At 42.9% G+C, this 14,903-nt stretch overlaps 1 protein-coding gene across 1 annotated transcript in view; it reads left to right on the top strand.

The window, feature by feature from the left end:
- Nucleotides 1–7,571, top strand: part of LOC140726017 (4-galactosyl-N-acetylglucosaminide 3-alpha-L-fucosyltransferase 9-like) — a 31,966-nt gene extending 24,395 nt beyond the window's left edge. The window contains exons 2-3 of the mRNA XM_073041916.1: nucleotides 2,055–2,168; nucleotides 2,830–7,571. Of these exons, the coding sequence (XP_072898017.1) occupies nucleotides 2,055–2,168; nucleotides 2,830–3,753 (1,038 nt within the window). The 3' untranslated portion in view covers nucleotides 3,754–7,571. The remainder of the gene's footprint in view (nucleotides 1–2,054; nucleotides 2,169–2,829) is intronic.
- Nucleotides 7,572–14,903: the final 7,332 nt, after the last annotated feature.

Here is a 14,903-nt window from a genome sequence, read left to right as displayed (position 1 = left end):
AACAAAATAGAACACTTATAAAGAGCATGTTGGGCAGACAAAAATAAATGCACTGTGCAGGAAAGAGAAAAAGAGAAAAAGTCAAGTTGCAGTTTCAAAAAGAGCACTAATCTGCATGGGGTGCGGTTAATGAAAAATCTGGTAACAATGACAGTGACATGGTACTGTGTAGCCTTAAGATTTACAATGTGAAAACTAACAAAAGACATGCAATAAGGCTTACACCAGAAGTGAATAGCAAATTAGTTAAAATGGAATTGGACATTGGCTGAGCTGTTTCAGTAATTCCACAAAATGAGTTTGAACGGCATTTCAAAGATTCTGAACGGAAGCCTGCAGATATCCAACTAAGAACCTACACTGAAGTAAAAATAACTCCTGTTGGAATGACATTCATATCATTGAAATACAACATCCAACAAGCCACATTGGGCTTGTATGCGGTAAGAACAGGAGGGCCAGCATTGTGCAGCCATGATTGGCTGAGACAACTATAACTTGATTGGCGATCCATCCACCATTTGCATGCCACATCCCTGCAGTACAGACATATGAAAGCAAATTAATAAAGGGACTGAATGATGCTACAGCAGATATCAAGAGTAAATGAAAATGCCACACCTAAGTTTTACAAAGCCCATCCAGTTCCTTATACCATCCATGATAAAGTACCCAGTGAGCTAGAGTGCATGGAAGTTGCAGTAATTCTTTCTAATGGGCAACACCAGTGGTCTCAGTAGCCTAGAAGTATAGATCTGTCAGGATCTGTGGTGATTTTAAGATCACCATCAACCCAGTACTGAAAGTAGATCAATATACTCTGCCCAGGATAGAGGGTTATCTTTGCAAACCTTTCCGGAGGAAACACTTCAGCAAAATGGACTTGGCTGAAGCTTCCCTGCAGATGGAGATGGAAGAAGAGTCCAAGGTTTTTTCTCAGCATAAAGACTCACCAAGGGCTTTATCACTACAATAGGCTTATTTTTGGAGAAGCATCTGCACCTGCACTCTGGCAGAAAGCTATGGACCAGGTGCTGCAAGGCTGCGCAGGCACTCAGTGTTACCTGGATGACATCATTGTTACCTGTAAGGATGACAAGGAACATTTCCAAAATCTCAAGACAGTGTTACAAAGATTAAAAAATTATGGACTCAAAACACAATGCAGCAAACGTGAATTCTTTAAATCGAGCATCACTGACAGTCCTGGCGAAGGGTCTCGACCCGAAACGTCAACAGTGCTTCTCCTTATAGATGCTGCCTGGCCTGCTGCGTTCCACCAGCATTTTGTGTGTGTTGCTTGAATTTCCAGCATCTGCAGATTTCCTCGTGTTTGCGTCACTAACTGTGGTCACACCATTAATGCACAAGTTTTATACAATTGTGCTGAGAAAATTCAAGCAGTGGTGGATGTCCAATCAACAAAGGGCTGGCCACAGTTGTGGTCCTTTTTAGGATTTGTCAATTACTGTAACAAGTTCCTGCCAAACTTGTGCTCTACCCCTTGAACTCTTCTACAGATTGGGAAGAAATGACAATGGACAAAGTAGTGTGAAGTGGCTTTAAAGAAGGTAAAGGAAATGGTGGCATCAGACATTGTACTCACTCATTATGATCCACTTCGTCCAGTGAAGCTAGCCCGTGCCACCTCACCCTATGATATAGCTCTGGTCATGTCATATGTTATATGATTCAAAGATTTAAGATTTAAGGTCCATTAATTATCAAAGTATGTATACCGGATACAACCCGTTCAACATCAAACGCCCAACGCGCCAAAAAAGAACAAATTACGCAAAGGGCAAAAAACTAGAGGGTAACATCTAGAATATTAAACAGCACACCAGGAGTCAATTAGTATTCAGCTTAGTTCAGTTCTGTACCGCGTCGCTGGCCCTCTGCAGGCCACAGGGTAAAGCATTCGCCCCAAACCGCAAAACATGAATAACCAGAATCTAGGAACACAAGCAACTTCCCCCGAAACGAGTCCCCAGCCTCCCCGATCAATCCTTGCAGCATGGATCCCAGCTTAGCGACCGGTCAACCTCCAACAGACGGCGCCGAACAGCCGCCCGCCCTCCGCTGTGGAAGTGAACGTCCCTACGCCTTTGCACCTCGTTCCCTTACCGCTGCAGAGAGAAAAATACGCACAGGGCGACAAGAATCAGGTATGGGGTGTAAAACGTTTCAACCAGTACTTGCTTTGTTTGGGGGAGGGAGTGTACCATCAATAACCTCAACACAACGCATACTTATGTTTATGTAAAGTATATGAGGAGATTCACCTGCAAGTGAATTCACATTCACATGCCACGATTCACATTCACATGCCCCGATTCACATTCGCCGTGATCGGGGCAGTGAAACGCGTTCTTTGGGGGTGGGGGGGGGTGGGGGCGGATCGGGAAAGAAATTTAAAATGCATGGTAATATTTACTTTCAGCCACCTCTGGAGTAAGTAATCAATAATATGTACATAGCAACACACTCCACTCCCTTCCCAACTTGTGCCACGTCAGGAACTTCTCCGAATACTGCGACCTTTATCTCATTCTGCTGTATCTGAGCACTGGCGCTGCGGAGAGACCCGCGCAGCCCGGCGGCCTCACCTCTTCTCCATTACAATCTACTTCGCCCATTTTTACCGCCGCGCTCGAAGACTGTGTTTAACGTTTTGTTGTCTGAGGTTCACGCCGAATTAGGTTATGAAGAATTATGCGTAGAAGTTTGTGCCGATGGATTTCATTAGCCGCTTCCGCCGGTATCGTGTTAACGACGTACTTGACCGTGCGAGAGTTCCTTTTGCTCAGCCGCTCTTATTCTTTACAGGAAAGAGATGCAGGCAGAAGCTCTGCCCCAACAGTGACTGTGCTCGTCTGGTGGTATCCGTTCGGCAAGAAAACCGAGATCAAAAACTGCGCCGCTCTGCACGTTCACGGCTGTCACTTGACAACAGACCGGCGGCTCTTTGTTCGTTCACAGGCTGTGGTCATACACCACAGGGATTTGGAACGCAATCCGCAACAGCTTCCCTCAGGACGGAGACCTATTGCCCAGGAATGGGTCTGGATGAATTTCGAATCTCCCAGTCACTCCTCCCGGCTGGAGAAACTGAACGGTATCTTCAACTGGACCATGACTTACAAACGCGACTCGGACATTTTCGTTCCTTATGGGTACCTCTATCCCCGAGAAACGGGCGATCGGAGGATAGTACTGCCCAAGAAAACTAAATTAGTGGCTTGGGTCATCAGTAACTGGAATGAAAATCACGCACGAGTTAAATATTACCACCAGCTCAAGAACTATATGAACATTGACGTGTATGGTAAATCTGGCCTGGATCTTAAAAACGACAATGTTGTTCTGACAGTATTACCGTATAAGTTTTATCTGGCATTCGAAAATTCGCAGCACGTGGATTACATAACAGAAAAGCTCTGGAGAAATTCTTTCTTATCTAGCGCTGTGCCTGTGGTGCTGGGACCCAGCAGAGCCAACTATGAGCAGCACATCCCGGCGGGTTCCTTCATCCATGTCAATGATTTTTCATCACCCAGAAAACTGGCCGAATATTTGATGTATTTGGATGAAGACGAGGGAAGCTATAAAAAGTATTTCGAGTGGAAAAGGCACTACAAAGTGCATCTGACGAAGTTCTGGGAGGAGCAGTTCTGCAAAGTCTGCAAAGCTGTCCAAAGCTCAAGGGGGCAATACAAGACCATCTCAAATCTGGACTCTTGGTTTCGATAACTGCAGGGTGCACATTTCCGTTTCTAACAAAAACGGGAGGGCGGGGCGAGTACCGTTAATGGCGAGGATTGTGGAATCTGCATTATTGCCAATGTGCAAAACTTAAAATGCAATATTGGACGCTTAAGTTTATTTCTACACACTCCAATTCTTAAGTTTAATTTTTTTTTATAATCAATAATGTTGAAGTACTGCATTTTGATTCTAAGTTAAGGCCATTTGCTATAAAACTTGAAACGCTTGTTAACATTGACAGCACAATGTTGACCTCTCAACAAAGATGCAATGTTCTTTATATCCTGTAAGGTTCCCGATGAAATTACCAGTTCACCCTTACAGTTAATTGTGCTGGGTAAATCCTCCAGTTTTTTTTTTATATAACATCTCCACCCGCACAAGGTTCTGTTTGCAAACTGAGAGCTCTTGTTGCCAACCACCAAACTGATTGTTAGAAAACTGGGGTTCATTTCTGGATTTCTCCTGCTGCCAAGTCCTGACGTTGGAGTAAATCTGGAGAAGGGTGCATTGCACTGCAACTTCTAGTATCATTATAATTCTGGATATTGTAGGGAATCTGTATCATGAAGATGGTGCATAAAGTGTTCTCCATTATTAGTTCATAAAATAGTATGAAGTATATAAGATGCACCATGGAACCCTGCGAATTACCGGACCATTTGTGCTGCTCTGCCGTGAGCCTTGCTATATCCATTAAATCTCTTTTCTTATGACTTTGGATATTTATGGACATTGTGAGACCGATAGGTTTACAATATTATCAATAATTACTCCTACTTCAGCCATTGTTGGTTGAGAAATAGAGTAATTAAGGATCATGTACTCTGCTATCAGTGTTTTAACAAGACAAGCAGAACAACCAAAGGAGATAGTATTTTAGCATTTTCATTACTTATTGAGTGTGGAAATTATTGCCTTACAACTTGAACAGGAATGTGAATGGCAAGAGTGCATTAAGGTTCAAATACAATTATGTATTCTTACTTCACATTTCTCAATGACTGCTGTAAAATAGTAGTATTTTATTTTCCGTAGCTTTTTTATTGCTCAGTGCTAAAAAATAATCACACTGCTTCCAGCTTGTAAATTGTGATCCTTTATTTCTTTATCTGCTAAATGAACTAACTGCATTGCAGTCTGCTTTGGATGAAGCAACTTGATACATTCATTAAGAAAGCACTTTCTTCACTTTAGAACAATTTGGTGTGAGCAATAATTTTATTAAGTGGGTGAAGGTTCTTTACAATGACCCTCTGGCTGTGATTTTCACTAATGGTATTAGGTCAGATAATTTTAGTATTCTGAGGGGCAGCGGGCAGGGCTGCCCTTTATCACCACTACTTTTCACACTAATGATTGAGCCATTGGCTGAGGCTGTTCAGCGAGACTCCAAAATATCTGCTCCAGACATAGGACTAAATTCACATAAAATTACATTGTATGTGGATGATTTTCTCATTTTTTTATCAAACCCTGCTATGTCAGTGCACCACCTTATACAATGCATCAATTCATTTAGCGCCTTTTCAGGTTATAAAATCAACATTACTAAATCAGAGGCTACGCCTCTGGGGAATCTGCAGCAGGTACCTGACACTCAGGGTGTTATCCCCTTTATATGGTCACAGACAGGTTTTGTTTACTTAGGTATATTCATCACAGCTATGTTTGATCAATTGCTCAAAGCTAATTTTACACAGTTATTTGACAAAATCAAACAGGATCATGAGCGATGGAGCACTCTTCCCATTTCTTGGCTTGGCCGAATATCCTTGCTCAAAATGAACATTCTTCCTCGTCTGCTCTACCCAATACGAATTATTCCAGTCATTTTCACCCAACAAACACTTAAAAAAATAAATCGCTGGTTTAGTTCTTTCATCTGGAACAAAAAAGGACCCTGTATTAAAATGTCTAAGTTACAGCTTCCCAGTAGTCCAGGGGTCTGGATTTTCCAGACATTAAAAAATATCAATTAAGTTCCTTTTTATCTGATGTGGTTGACTGGGTTTGCAAGGACCCCTCCTCAATTTGGCTAGACATTGAAGCCTCACAAACTAAATGCCCGCTTATTAATTTGCTTTTCCTCAATAAGATGAAATTAGTTAAGGAATACTGTCAAAATCCAATAATAATTAACACAATTAGGGCTTGGAGGGCGGTGCGACAAATTGAGGGCAACACAGCGAGAATATCACCTTTCACTCCAATAACCGGCAGCCCAGATTTTCAGCCTGGCATACTGGGCCCTGGATTTAAACTTTGGATTTCTAAGGGTATTTTCCATCCAGGAGACTTGTTTGATGAAGGAACGATGATGTCTTTTGGTCAAATAGTACAGAAATTCAACAAGGATCTTTTTCGTTTCTTTCAGATAAGAGATTATATACAGAGAAAGACATCATTGTTAACTGATTTCTATAGTTCTGACATAGAAGAGAGTTTGTTTTGTTCTAAGAGTGAGTTCTCCATCAGTACTTTTTACAGCATCCTGAGGGAATGTTCTTGAGGAGAGACTGAGCAGCTGGGAAGGGTCTGGGAGGAAGAGCTGGGAGTAGAAATTACAGCTGAAACATGGGAAGACATCTGTGATAATGCAAAGAAAAATTCGCTTTGTAATAGAACCAAAGCATTGCAACTCAAAATTCTGCAGAAAGCCCATCTGACTCCAGATTGTCTCTTGAAATTTAAGATGGGGGTTTCTCCAATACGTTCTAAATGTAAAGGAAATACCGGAACACTCACCCATTGTTTTTGGACTTGTCCCAAACTTCAGGCACACTGGAGTGATATTTTGACTGAAATGGAAAAGATTCTGAAGATGGAGCTTGAAATGGAACCAATGTCTTTTCCCTTAGCCTTACCCAGCAGTCGTATTATTAATGCACATCAGAAAAAACTTTTTAACATCCTGACTTTTTGTGTGAGAAAGAACATTTTACTTTGTTGGATATCCGATAAGGCCCCTGGACTTTCTAGTGGGCGTAAATTAATCATGGAATACATTCCTTTGGACTTTTTAACATGTATGGTACACTCAAAAACAAATAGTTTTCATAAAACATGGCAACCTTTTCTACAATATGTAAACCTGTCTGCTATACTAATAAGGGCTTTTGTATAGGATGTGGTGGTGTCTATACATCGATGGAAGTGTTCTGAAAGCTGATATCTGTGAGGGGATGAAATGTAAATGTACCTGGAATTTGAAAGTTTTGGTATGCTGAACAAAAAAAAAATTTAAATAAAAAAAGAATTAATATTTTATTTAGGACAATTGCATTGACAAGGATCTTTTCCATTCAGATCAGATTTCATACAAAGTAGAAATACTTGATATGCAGTAGTTAGTTACTGAGAAGCATATCAAGCATCAGTCTTTAGAAATATGCAATATGGGTATGTTGAGAAATTGCAACTTGATTTCAATGTAGTAAGTTTTTCAGGTGAATACATGTTTTTGATTACTTACTCCAGAGGTGGCTCACATATTTGGGGAATTTCGTTTAAAATCACGGGGTGATTCATAGACCTGCCGTATAAAATGTTTTAAAACCAACTCTCGTACAAGCAGAGTTTCGCATTATGGCTATGCAACTCATTTAGTTCTTGTAATCAAAGAAATGTCGCCTTTTTTGATTTGTTCTACACAATTTTCAATGTTTCTTGTAAGAAAATAAAACCTAAGATTCTCTGTGCAGCTCTAAAAGAAGTTTCTATATTGTTTATGGTAATCTGGTCAATAAAAATAAAGCAAATTGAAATGATATACATTGAATTTTTAAATAAATCATGACCATACTAAATACAGGGTGCTTGTTGTTACTTGGTTCTCAAAAGCTAAATAAACAGTTGACCTGTGTTACGTACCCCGTAACTGGGTCACTTACCAGCAAAGATAGAGAGGTCCGTTGAAGTCTGATGGTACTATTTTTAACAGTATTTATTGGTAAAAATACACAAAAATATCAATGCAAACATACAGATAATATACGTTGTCAATACTAACTCTAATAATAAGAAGAAATAAGCTCTATCATTGTCTAGGGGATAATGTATTGTCCAATGGAAATATAAAAGTCACTTTAGTTCATTCAGGCTGCAGCTTTTTGGTTGGAGTCAAGAGACGGATTTTTAGAACTTGCCAGTTTTTCCTTTTTATGAGGTCGATCCTTCGAAATTTCGTTGGTGGTGGTCTCTTCTTTAGCTAAGCCGTCTTCCGTGGTAAGGCCCGCCAATTCCTAGGCAAACGGAAAAGGACGCACGCGGGCCCCCCACTGGCTGTCGCTATTAAACATTGTCACGGGATTTCCAGCGTTTCTCCTGGTGCGTCTGAAGGGGTTGTTCCCCAGACCCTCTTTTATCCTTACTCACGGGGTCTCAGATGTCAATCAGGTTGGGATGATGCAATCCCTCAACCAGCCCACTCTGGTCACCCCCTGAGGGCTTCAATGAATAGTACAGTACTCAATACACAATTCCGTCTCCAAGAGACAATGGCCGGTATCCGTGGCTTTGTATCGCGGAGGCCAAGACACATTCCAAACGTCTCTCTCTCATTTCCTGGGTCCCCTGACCTGAATTAATAGCGATCTTGCGATTCTCAAAAAGGAGGGGGCTACTTTGTACCCTTCGGCCCCTCAGAGTTGGGGCACATTCGTAACACCTGTTATTTAAAACACAGAGTCGAAATTTTAAAGAAAAGCACAAACGAAAATATTTGGGATCAAAATTATCTCAGTGCGGATGTTACTCTCACTCCGTTAACCAAGCAGACAGAAATAATGTTAGTCTACATTGAGTTGTTCAACCTCATAGTGGGACACTAAGAAAATGGGAAAATCTCTCAAAGGTCTTTCAACCTCCACTTTCTGAATTCACTACTCATTTAGAAAATAGTCTATACCTTTATTCCTTCTGCCAAAGTATATTCCGTCTTCCCAACACTGTGTTCCATCTGCCACTTCTTTGCCCATTCTCCTAATCTGTTCAAGTTCTCTGCAGTCTCCCTGCATCCTCAATACTACTTCAGAATCAGAATCAGGTTTATTGTCACCGGCATGTAACGTGAAATTTGTTAACTTAGCAACAGTAGTTAAATGCAATACATTATCTAGCAGAGGGAAAAAATAGTAATAAATAAAATAAAACAAAAAAATAAATAAACAAGTAAATCAAGTACATGTATTGAATAGATTTTTAAAAAGTGCAAAAACAGAAAAAGTGTATATTAATAAAAAGTGAGGTAGAGTCCAAAGCTTCTATGTCCATCTACACCTCCATCTACCTTTGTATCGTACGCCAACTTAGCCACAAAGCCATATTCTGCCATCAAAATCACTGACATATAACGTGAAAAGAAGCGGTCACAACACCGACCTCTGCAGAACATCACTAGTAACTGGCAGCCAATCAGAAAGGCGTTATTCCCACTCTTTGATTCCTGCCAATCAGCCAATCTTCTGTCCATGCTAGTATCTTTCCTGTAGCACCATGAGCTCTTTCCTTGTGTAGCAGCCTCATGTACGGCACCTTGTCAAAGGCTTTCTCTAAATCTAAGTAAAGAAAAGTCCCTGACTTTCCTTTGTCCATTCTGTCTGTTACTTCCTCAAAGAATTCAAACAGATTTGTCCATTAACATTTTCCCTCAAGGAAACCAAGCTGACTTCAGCCTAATTTATCATGTGCCTCCAAGTACCCCGAAGCCTCATCCTTAATAATGTTCTCTAACATATTGCTAACCACTGAAGTCCAAGACTAATTTCCTGTCTTCTGCCTCCCTCCCTTCCCTAAAGAATGGAGTGACATTTACATTTTATTAATAATTCATTAATCTCAGTGTTTGAAACAACAAGCCCATAAATTCTACCATACAGTACTTGAAAACTGTGCTATGTCAAGCACTTAATCTAGTCCCACAAATTAAATAGAGTTTGTGCTATACCCTCATCACAGATTTTGTTTGTCAACTATATGCTACAAGAGTTGACACTAAGGGTCAGTCGAACTATCCTGCACTTTCTCTGCTTTGTAAAAGAAAAGCCTGTGCAAGTCATGAAGGAGGTGCTGAGCAAGGTAGCTTAATGTTATTACCCTCTGATTCACTGGTCTATCTCTTCTTATTCACTATGAGTGGCGTAACAACTATTTTGTATAGGTATTTTTCTTCCTCTTGACAACAGAAATATATTTTGTCCTTTATTTTCAGATGCTGGAAATGTAAAGATACGCCTGACCCTTAAAGAACAGAAGAGTTTTCCCAAGTGTTCAGAGACACTTAGTCTGGCTGTATCCAGTAACAGTTGAGAGTCTAGCATCGTGCATACTTTACATTAGAAGAAAGTGTAGCTGCTGCATCTTTACATGCTGAAACATTAAACACATCTGTGTAGGCATTAATGCTGCAGGATATACAAACGTTTGTACATCACTGGCCTCAGTCTGCAAGACAGCAAAATCACATGAACACTGCTCCAGAGGACTCAAGTAATCACCTCCTTTGTCCAGGCTTCAGAGGATAATATGCACACACCAGGTGTTAGATGGACTGTCTGATGAGCTTGAAGACAATGATCATCAGATACCACAAACTCTGGAACTTTAAAGGTTCAAAGGTCCGTTTACTATCAAAGTATGTATCCATATACAGCTCTGAGATTTGTCTTCTCCAGATAGCCATGAAACGAGGAGAAACTATGAAGGGGTAACTTCAAACCCACCCCTCCCCGCACAAAAAACCCGATCATCAAGCTCCCTCAAAACCCCCTCCCCTCGCACAAAAAACCCGATCATCGAGCTCCCTCAAAACCCCCTCCCCTCGCACAAAAAACCCGATCATCAAGCTCCCTCAAAACCCCCTCCCCTCGCACAAAAAACCCGATCATCAAGCTCCCTCAAAACCCCCTCCCCTCGCACAAAAAACCCGATCATCAAGCTCCCTCAAAACTCCCTCCCCTCGCACAAAACGCAACAATAACATCAATTCCAACCACCCCCCGCGCAAAAAAACTAACAAATCCGAACAAGGGCATCAACCCCAGGCAGAAAGGAATGGGCAAAAACACAGAATATAGAAATCGTAAGTCTGAAAAAGTCCACATTATGTATAAGACAATTCTGTCTAATGTTAGACTGCCCAAACCATGAATGTTGAAACATAACCATGAAGGTGCCTAGGGGGCAGGAAGAAAAATGGGGATTGGGGTGAAGGAGGTATCTCAGAGGGCACCACTACAACACTTAGGATTTAACTGCAGGAATAAATATGTTCTGATTATAATGGAGAGATGCTTTAATAAAGGCTATTCTTGACCAACTTCCCAGCATAGTAAGCAAGTCCATGTGGAAGGTGGAATAACAATTGCATGCTCAATTTTCTGCAGTAATGTCACCAGAATCCAAAGTTTCTGCTTTACACATGGCTGTGCCACCATGTCTAAACCAAAATGAACACATTATCAGGCACTGTCAATATTATAGAAGTACCTATGTTGATAATCTTAGCACACAAGCTTTGTGTTTACACACTAATTCAGATTCAACAAAGAAAGCAGCTATGACATTTTAAGTAACCACAATGCAAACAGTGAGCAAACATTTGGAAACCCACTATGTTTATATTCATTTATATTAATCAACAGGTATATATTTTGTATGAGCTGGTCTGCAAAAAGTTTGTTTTCCTTCCAGCAAGGATTTTGGAAATGAGTAATAGATCTAGGTTTGCAGAGTTACGAACAAAATCCACTAGTTTTTTACTAGGTTAAGTTAGCTCTTGTAAATCATTAACTTAGACGAAGTCAGATGACTAAATAATATATTTGTTTTTGTAGATCAGATTAAAATCAAAATGAATCTCATAACTATGAAGAAATTATGCCAGAATGTTCTTTAGTCTTCACATCATACTGAAACCCTAATACATCACTTTCTTTCCTAATACTTTGTAAAATGTTCTGCAATTCCTGTACACAACTTTCTACCCAAGGTTTCCTAGTCTCTCATCTTTTCACAGTACTTTACTTTTTCAATCTTCTCATCATTTTCACATGTTCCACCTGACATTTTCTGGCTTCCTCACTTAACCTGTTCATATCTTTATCCAGACTTTCTTTCTTTCCGTACCCTGGCATCCCATCTATTTGTAGGAGAAATAATACCAGAAATATGCAACCAGCTATTGACTACACTGAGTAAATCTGATCTTGTTTGTAAATCTTGTTAATAAGGGGATGCTATAATATTAATTCAATTATTCAGTAGTCCTCAACTGCCCTGATCATCCAGAGAAACACTGAAGTCTCCATTTTGATTTGTCAACACTTCTTTATCTAAATCTCCAAGTATTCAAGACTCCCAACGTGGTATGCTTGAATGTGACTCTCCTGCATTTCCAGAAGATATAAAGAAAAAAATCACCTTCCTACAATTGCCTAATGGTTTCATTATGTATGACTCTATGATTAAATATTTTAGATAATTTTAAGTTGAAAAGGTAATGTACTCAGCTGTCAAAATTCCCTTTTCATTTTTTTATTTGGTTAAGCTTGATTTGGCCCTGACAAATAAAAATATTTACACTGTAAATGTCCTGTACTGCATGGGTCTTTGCTGATGAAATTGAAAAGGATTCTTTGAGGAAGTATTCTGGAAATAAACAGAATAAAAAGGCCTCATGTGATAAAATCTGGAATAGCAGTCAACACAAATGTCTTGGTTTCTGTGGTAAACTATGTATACCTGTCTGGACACGCCCCTCTGCTGACTGCTCCTGTGGCTCCTCCCACAGACCCCTGTATAAAGGCGATTGGAGGCACTGCTCCTCCCTCAGTCTCCGAGATGCTGTGCTCCGTTTTGCTGCTAATAAAAGCCTATCATTCACCTCCCATCTCCGAGAGTTATTGATAGTGCATCAATTTTATTAGCAGCAATTTTAAAACATAGAGAGCATTTTACGACCCGACAGATTGGATATTGACCCTGAATCTCCGGAAGCTGGCATCGCTTTTGAACTCTGACTTGCATGCTTCAAATCGTACCTAGAGGAGATTCGTGTGACCGAGCCTGCCACGATGCACAAAATTCTCCTCTCCAGAGTCAGTCCACGGGTCTACTCCCTGATCAGGGACCTGCCAACCTACCAAGGGGCATTGGACGCCCTCAAAAGACAATACCTGCGGCCGGTGAACACCGTCTATGCAAGACATCGCTTAGCGACACGGCGGCAGCGGGCCAGAGAGTCAAGCGCTGAGTTTGTCCAGGCCCTACAGACACTCGTGTGGGCCTGTGACTGCAGGGGACTGATGGCTGAACAGCATGCGGAGCTGCTAGTAAGAGACGCCTTCATCACAGGGATCAGGTTAGGGTACGTACACCAGCGGCTGCTGGAACACGTCGATCTCACCTTACATTCGGCGATCGAGCTGGCCGACACGCTGGAGGCCGCACTGCACAACGCTGACGCTGTCCAGGCGCACGATCTTCCGCCGGCCCCGTGGACGCCGCAGACCCCGCAACCTGCCGGTGAATCGACCTCGGCTGCTGCCAGTCGCGAGTCCGTGAAGTCCCCGCAACCCGCCGGCGAGTCGACCTTGGCTGCTGCCAGTCGCGAGTCCGTGAAGTCCCCGCAACCCGCCGGCGAATCGACCTCGGCTGCTGCCAGTCACGAGTCCGCGCAGTGTTACTTCTGCGGACTCGAAAAGCACCCCCGAAAACACTGCCCGGCCCGAGAAGCGACCTGCTCCAGCTGCGGAAAGAAGGGCCACTTCGCCAAGGCCTGGAAGTCCAAACCACGAGCGGGGTCGAGCAGCACCGTGTATGAGGCATGGGGGTCGCCATCTTGCCTGCCCGCCACTTGCGAGGCATGGGGGCGGCTATCTTTGTCAGCGCCACCTCTCCCCGCCTCTGACCCACGGGTGCTTACCGGACACCAAGGCGGCGATGCAACTCTGGCCTCCATGACCCTCAACCAAAGCGCTCCACACCAGCTCGCAAGGTCAATGATGGACATCCTGGTGGAGGGGCACAGGACTAGCTGCCTGTTTGACACGGGCAGCACTGAGAGTTTTATTCACCCGGACACGGTGCAACGCTGCAGACTCGTGACACGGCCGGTAAGCCAGAGGGTCACCATGGCTTCTGGATCGCATTCCACAGATATCTGGGTGGATTGTGTAGCGACATTGGTGGTGCAGGGCACAGAATATCAGGACTTTGCGTTACTGGTCATACCTCAACTGTGTGCGCCTGTGCTATTGAGGCTCGACTTCCAGAGCCACCTGAAAAGTGTGACAATGGAGTATGACGGGCCCCTCCCACCAATCACTGTCAGCAATCCTCAGTTTTGTGGGACTTTGTTATATACCCCACTACTGACCAAACACACACACTGACCCGCACATCCCACCCAGCACCATGCCAACAGCCACACTACTGACACCACTTGCAGCCTCTCCACCCTCAAGATCCCTCCCCCACCGCTGTTCGCCAACCTGACCCCCGACTGTAAACCTGTGGCAACTAAAAGCAGGAGGTACAGCGCGGGGGACGGGGCCTTCATTAAGTCGGAGGTGCAGCGGCTGCTCAGGGAGGGGATCATTGAGCCAAGCACAAGTCCTTGGAGAGCCCAGGTGGATGTTGTTCGGACTGGGAAGAAAAATAGGATGGTCGTGGACTATAGCCAGACCATCAATAGGTTCACGCAGCTTGACGCGTACCCCCTACCCCGCATCGCGGATATGGTCAACCAGATAGCTCAGTACAGGGTGTACTCGACCATAGATCTGAAATCTGCTTATCATCAGCTCCCCATCCGCCCGGAGGACCACCCCTACACCGCCTTCGAGGCGGGCGGCAGGCTCTATCACTTCCTGTGTGTCCCCTTTGGTGTCACGAATGGTGTTTCTGTCTTCCAGAGGGAAATGGACCGGATAGTGGACCAGTACCAACTGAAGGCCACGTTCCCATATCTGGATAACATCACCATCTGCGGTCACGACTGGCAGGATCACAACACCAACCTCCAACGATTTTTCCAAGCGGCCAAAGTTCTTAACCTTACCTATAACAGGGACAAATGTGTGTTCAGAACCACCCAACTTGCTATCCTTGGGTATGTCATGGAGAACGGGGTC

This window comes from Hemitrygon akajei, chromosome 4 (assembly GCF_048418815.1).
Source record: "Hemitrygon akajei chromosome 4, sHemAka1.3, whole genome shotgun sequence".
In the NCBI taxonomy this organism is placed as follows: Eukaryota; Metazoa; Chordata; class Chondrichthyes; order Myliobatiformes; family Dasyatidae; genus Hemitrygon; species Hemitrygon akajei.
Note: the sequence above shows the minus strand (reverse complement) of the source record. Positions and strands in the feature narration are given on the sequence as shown.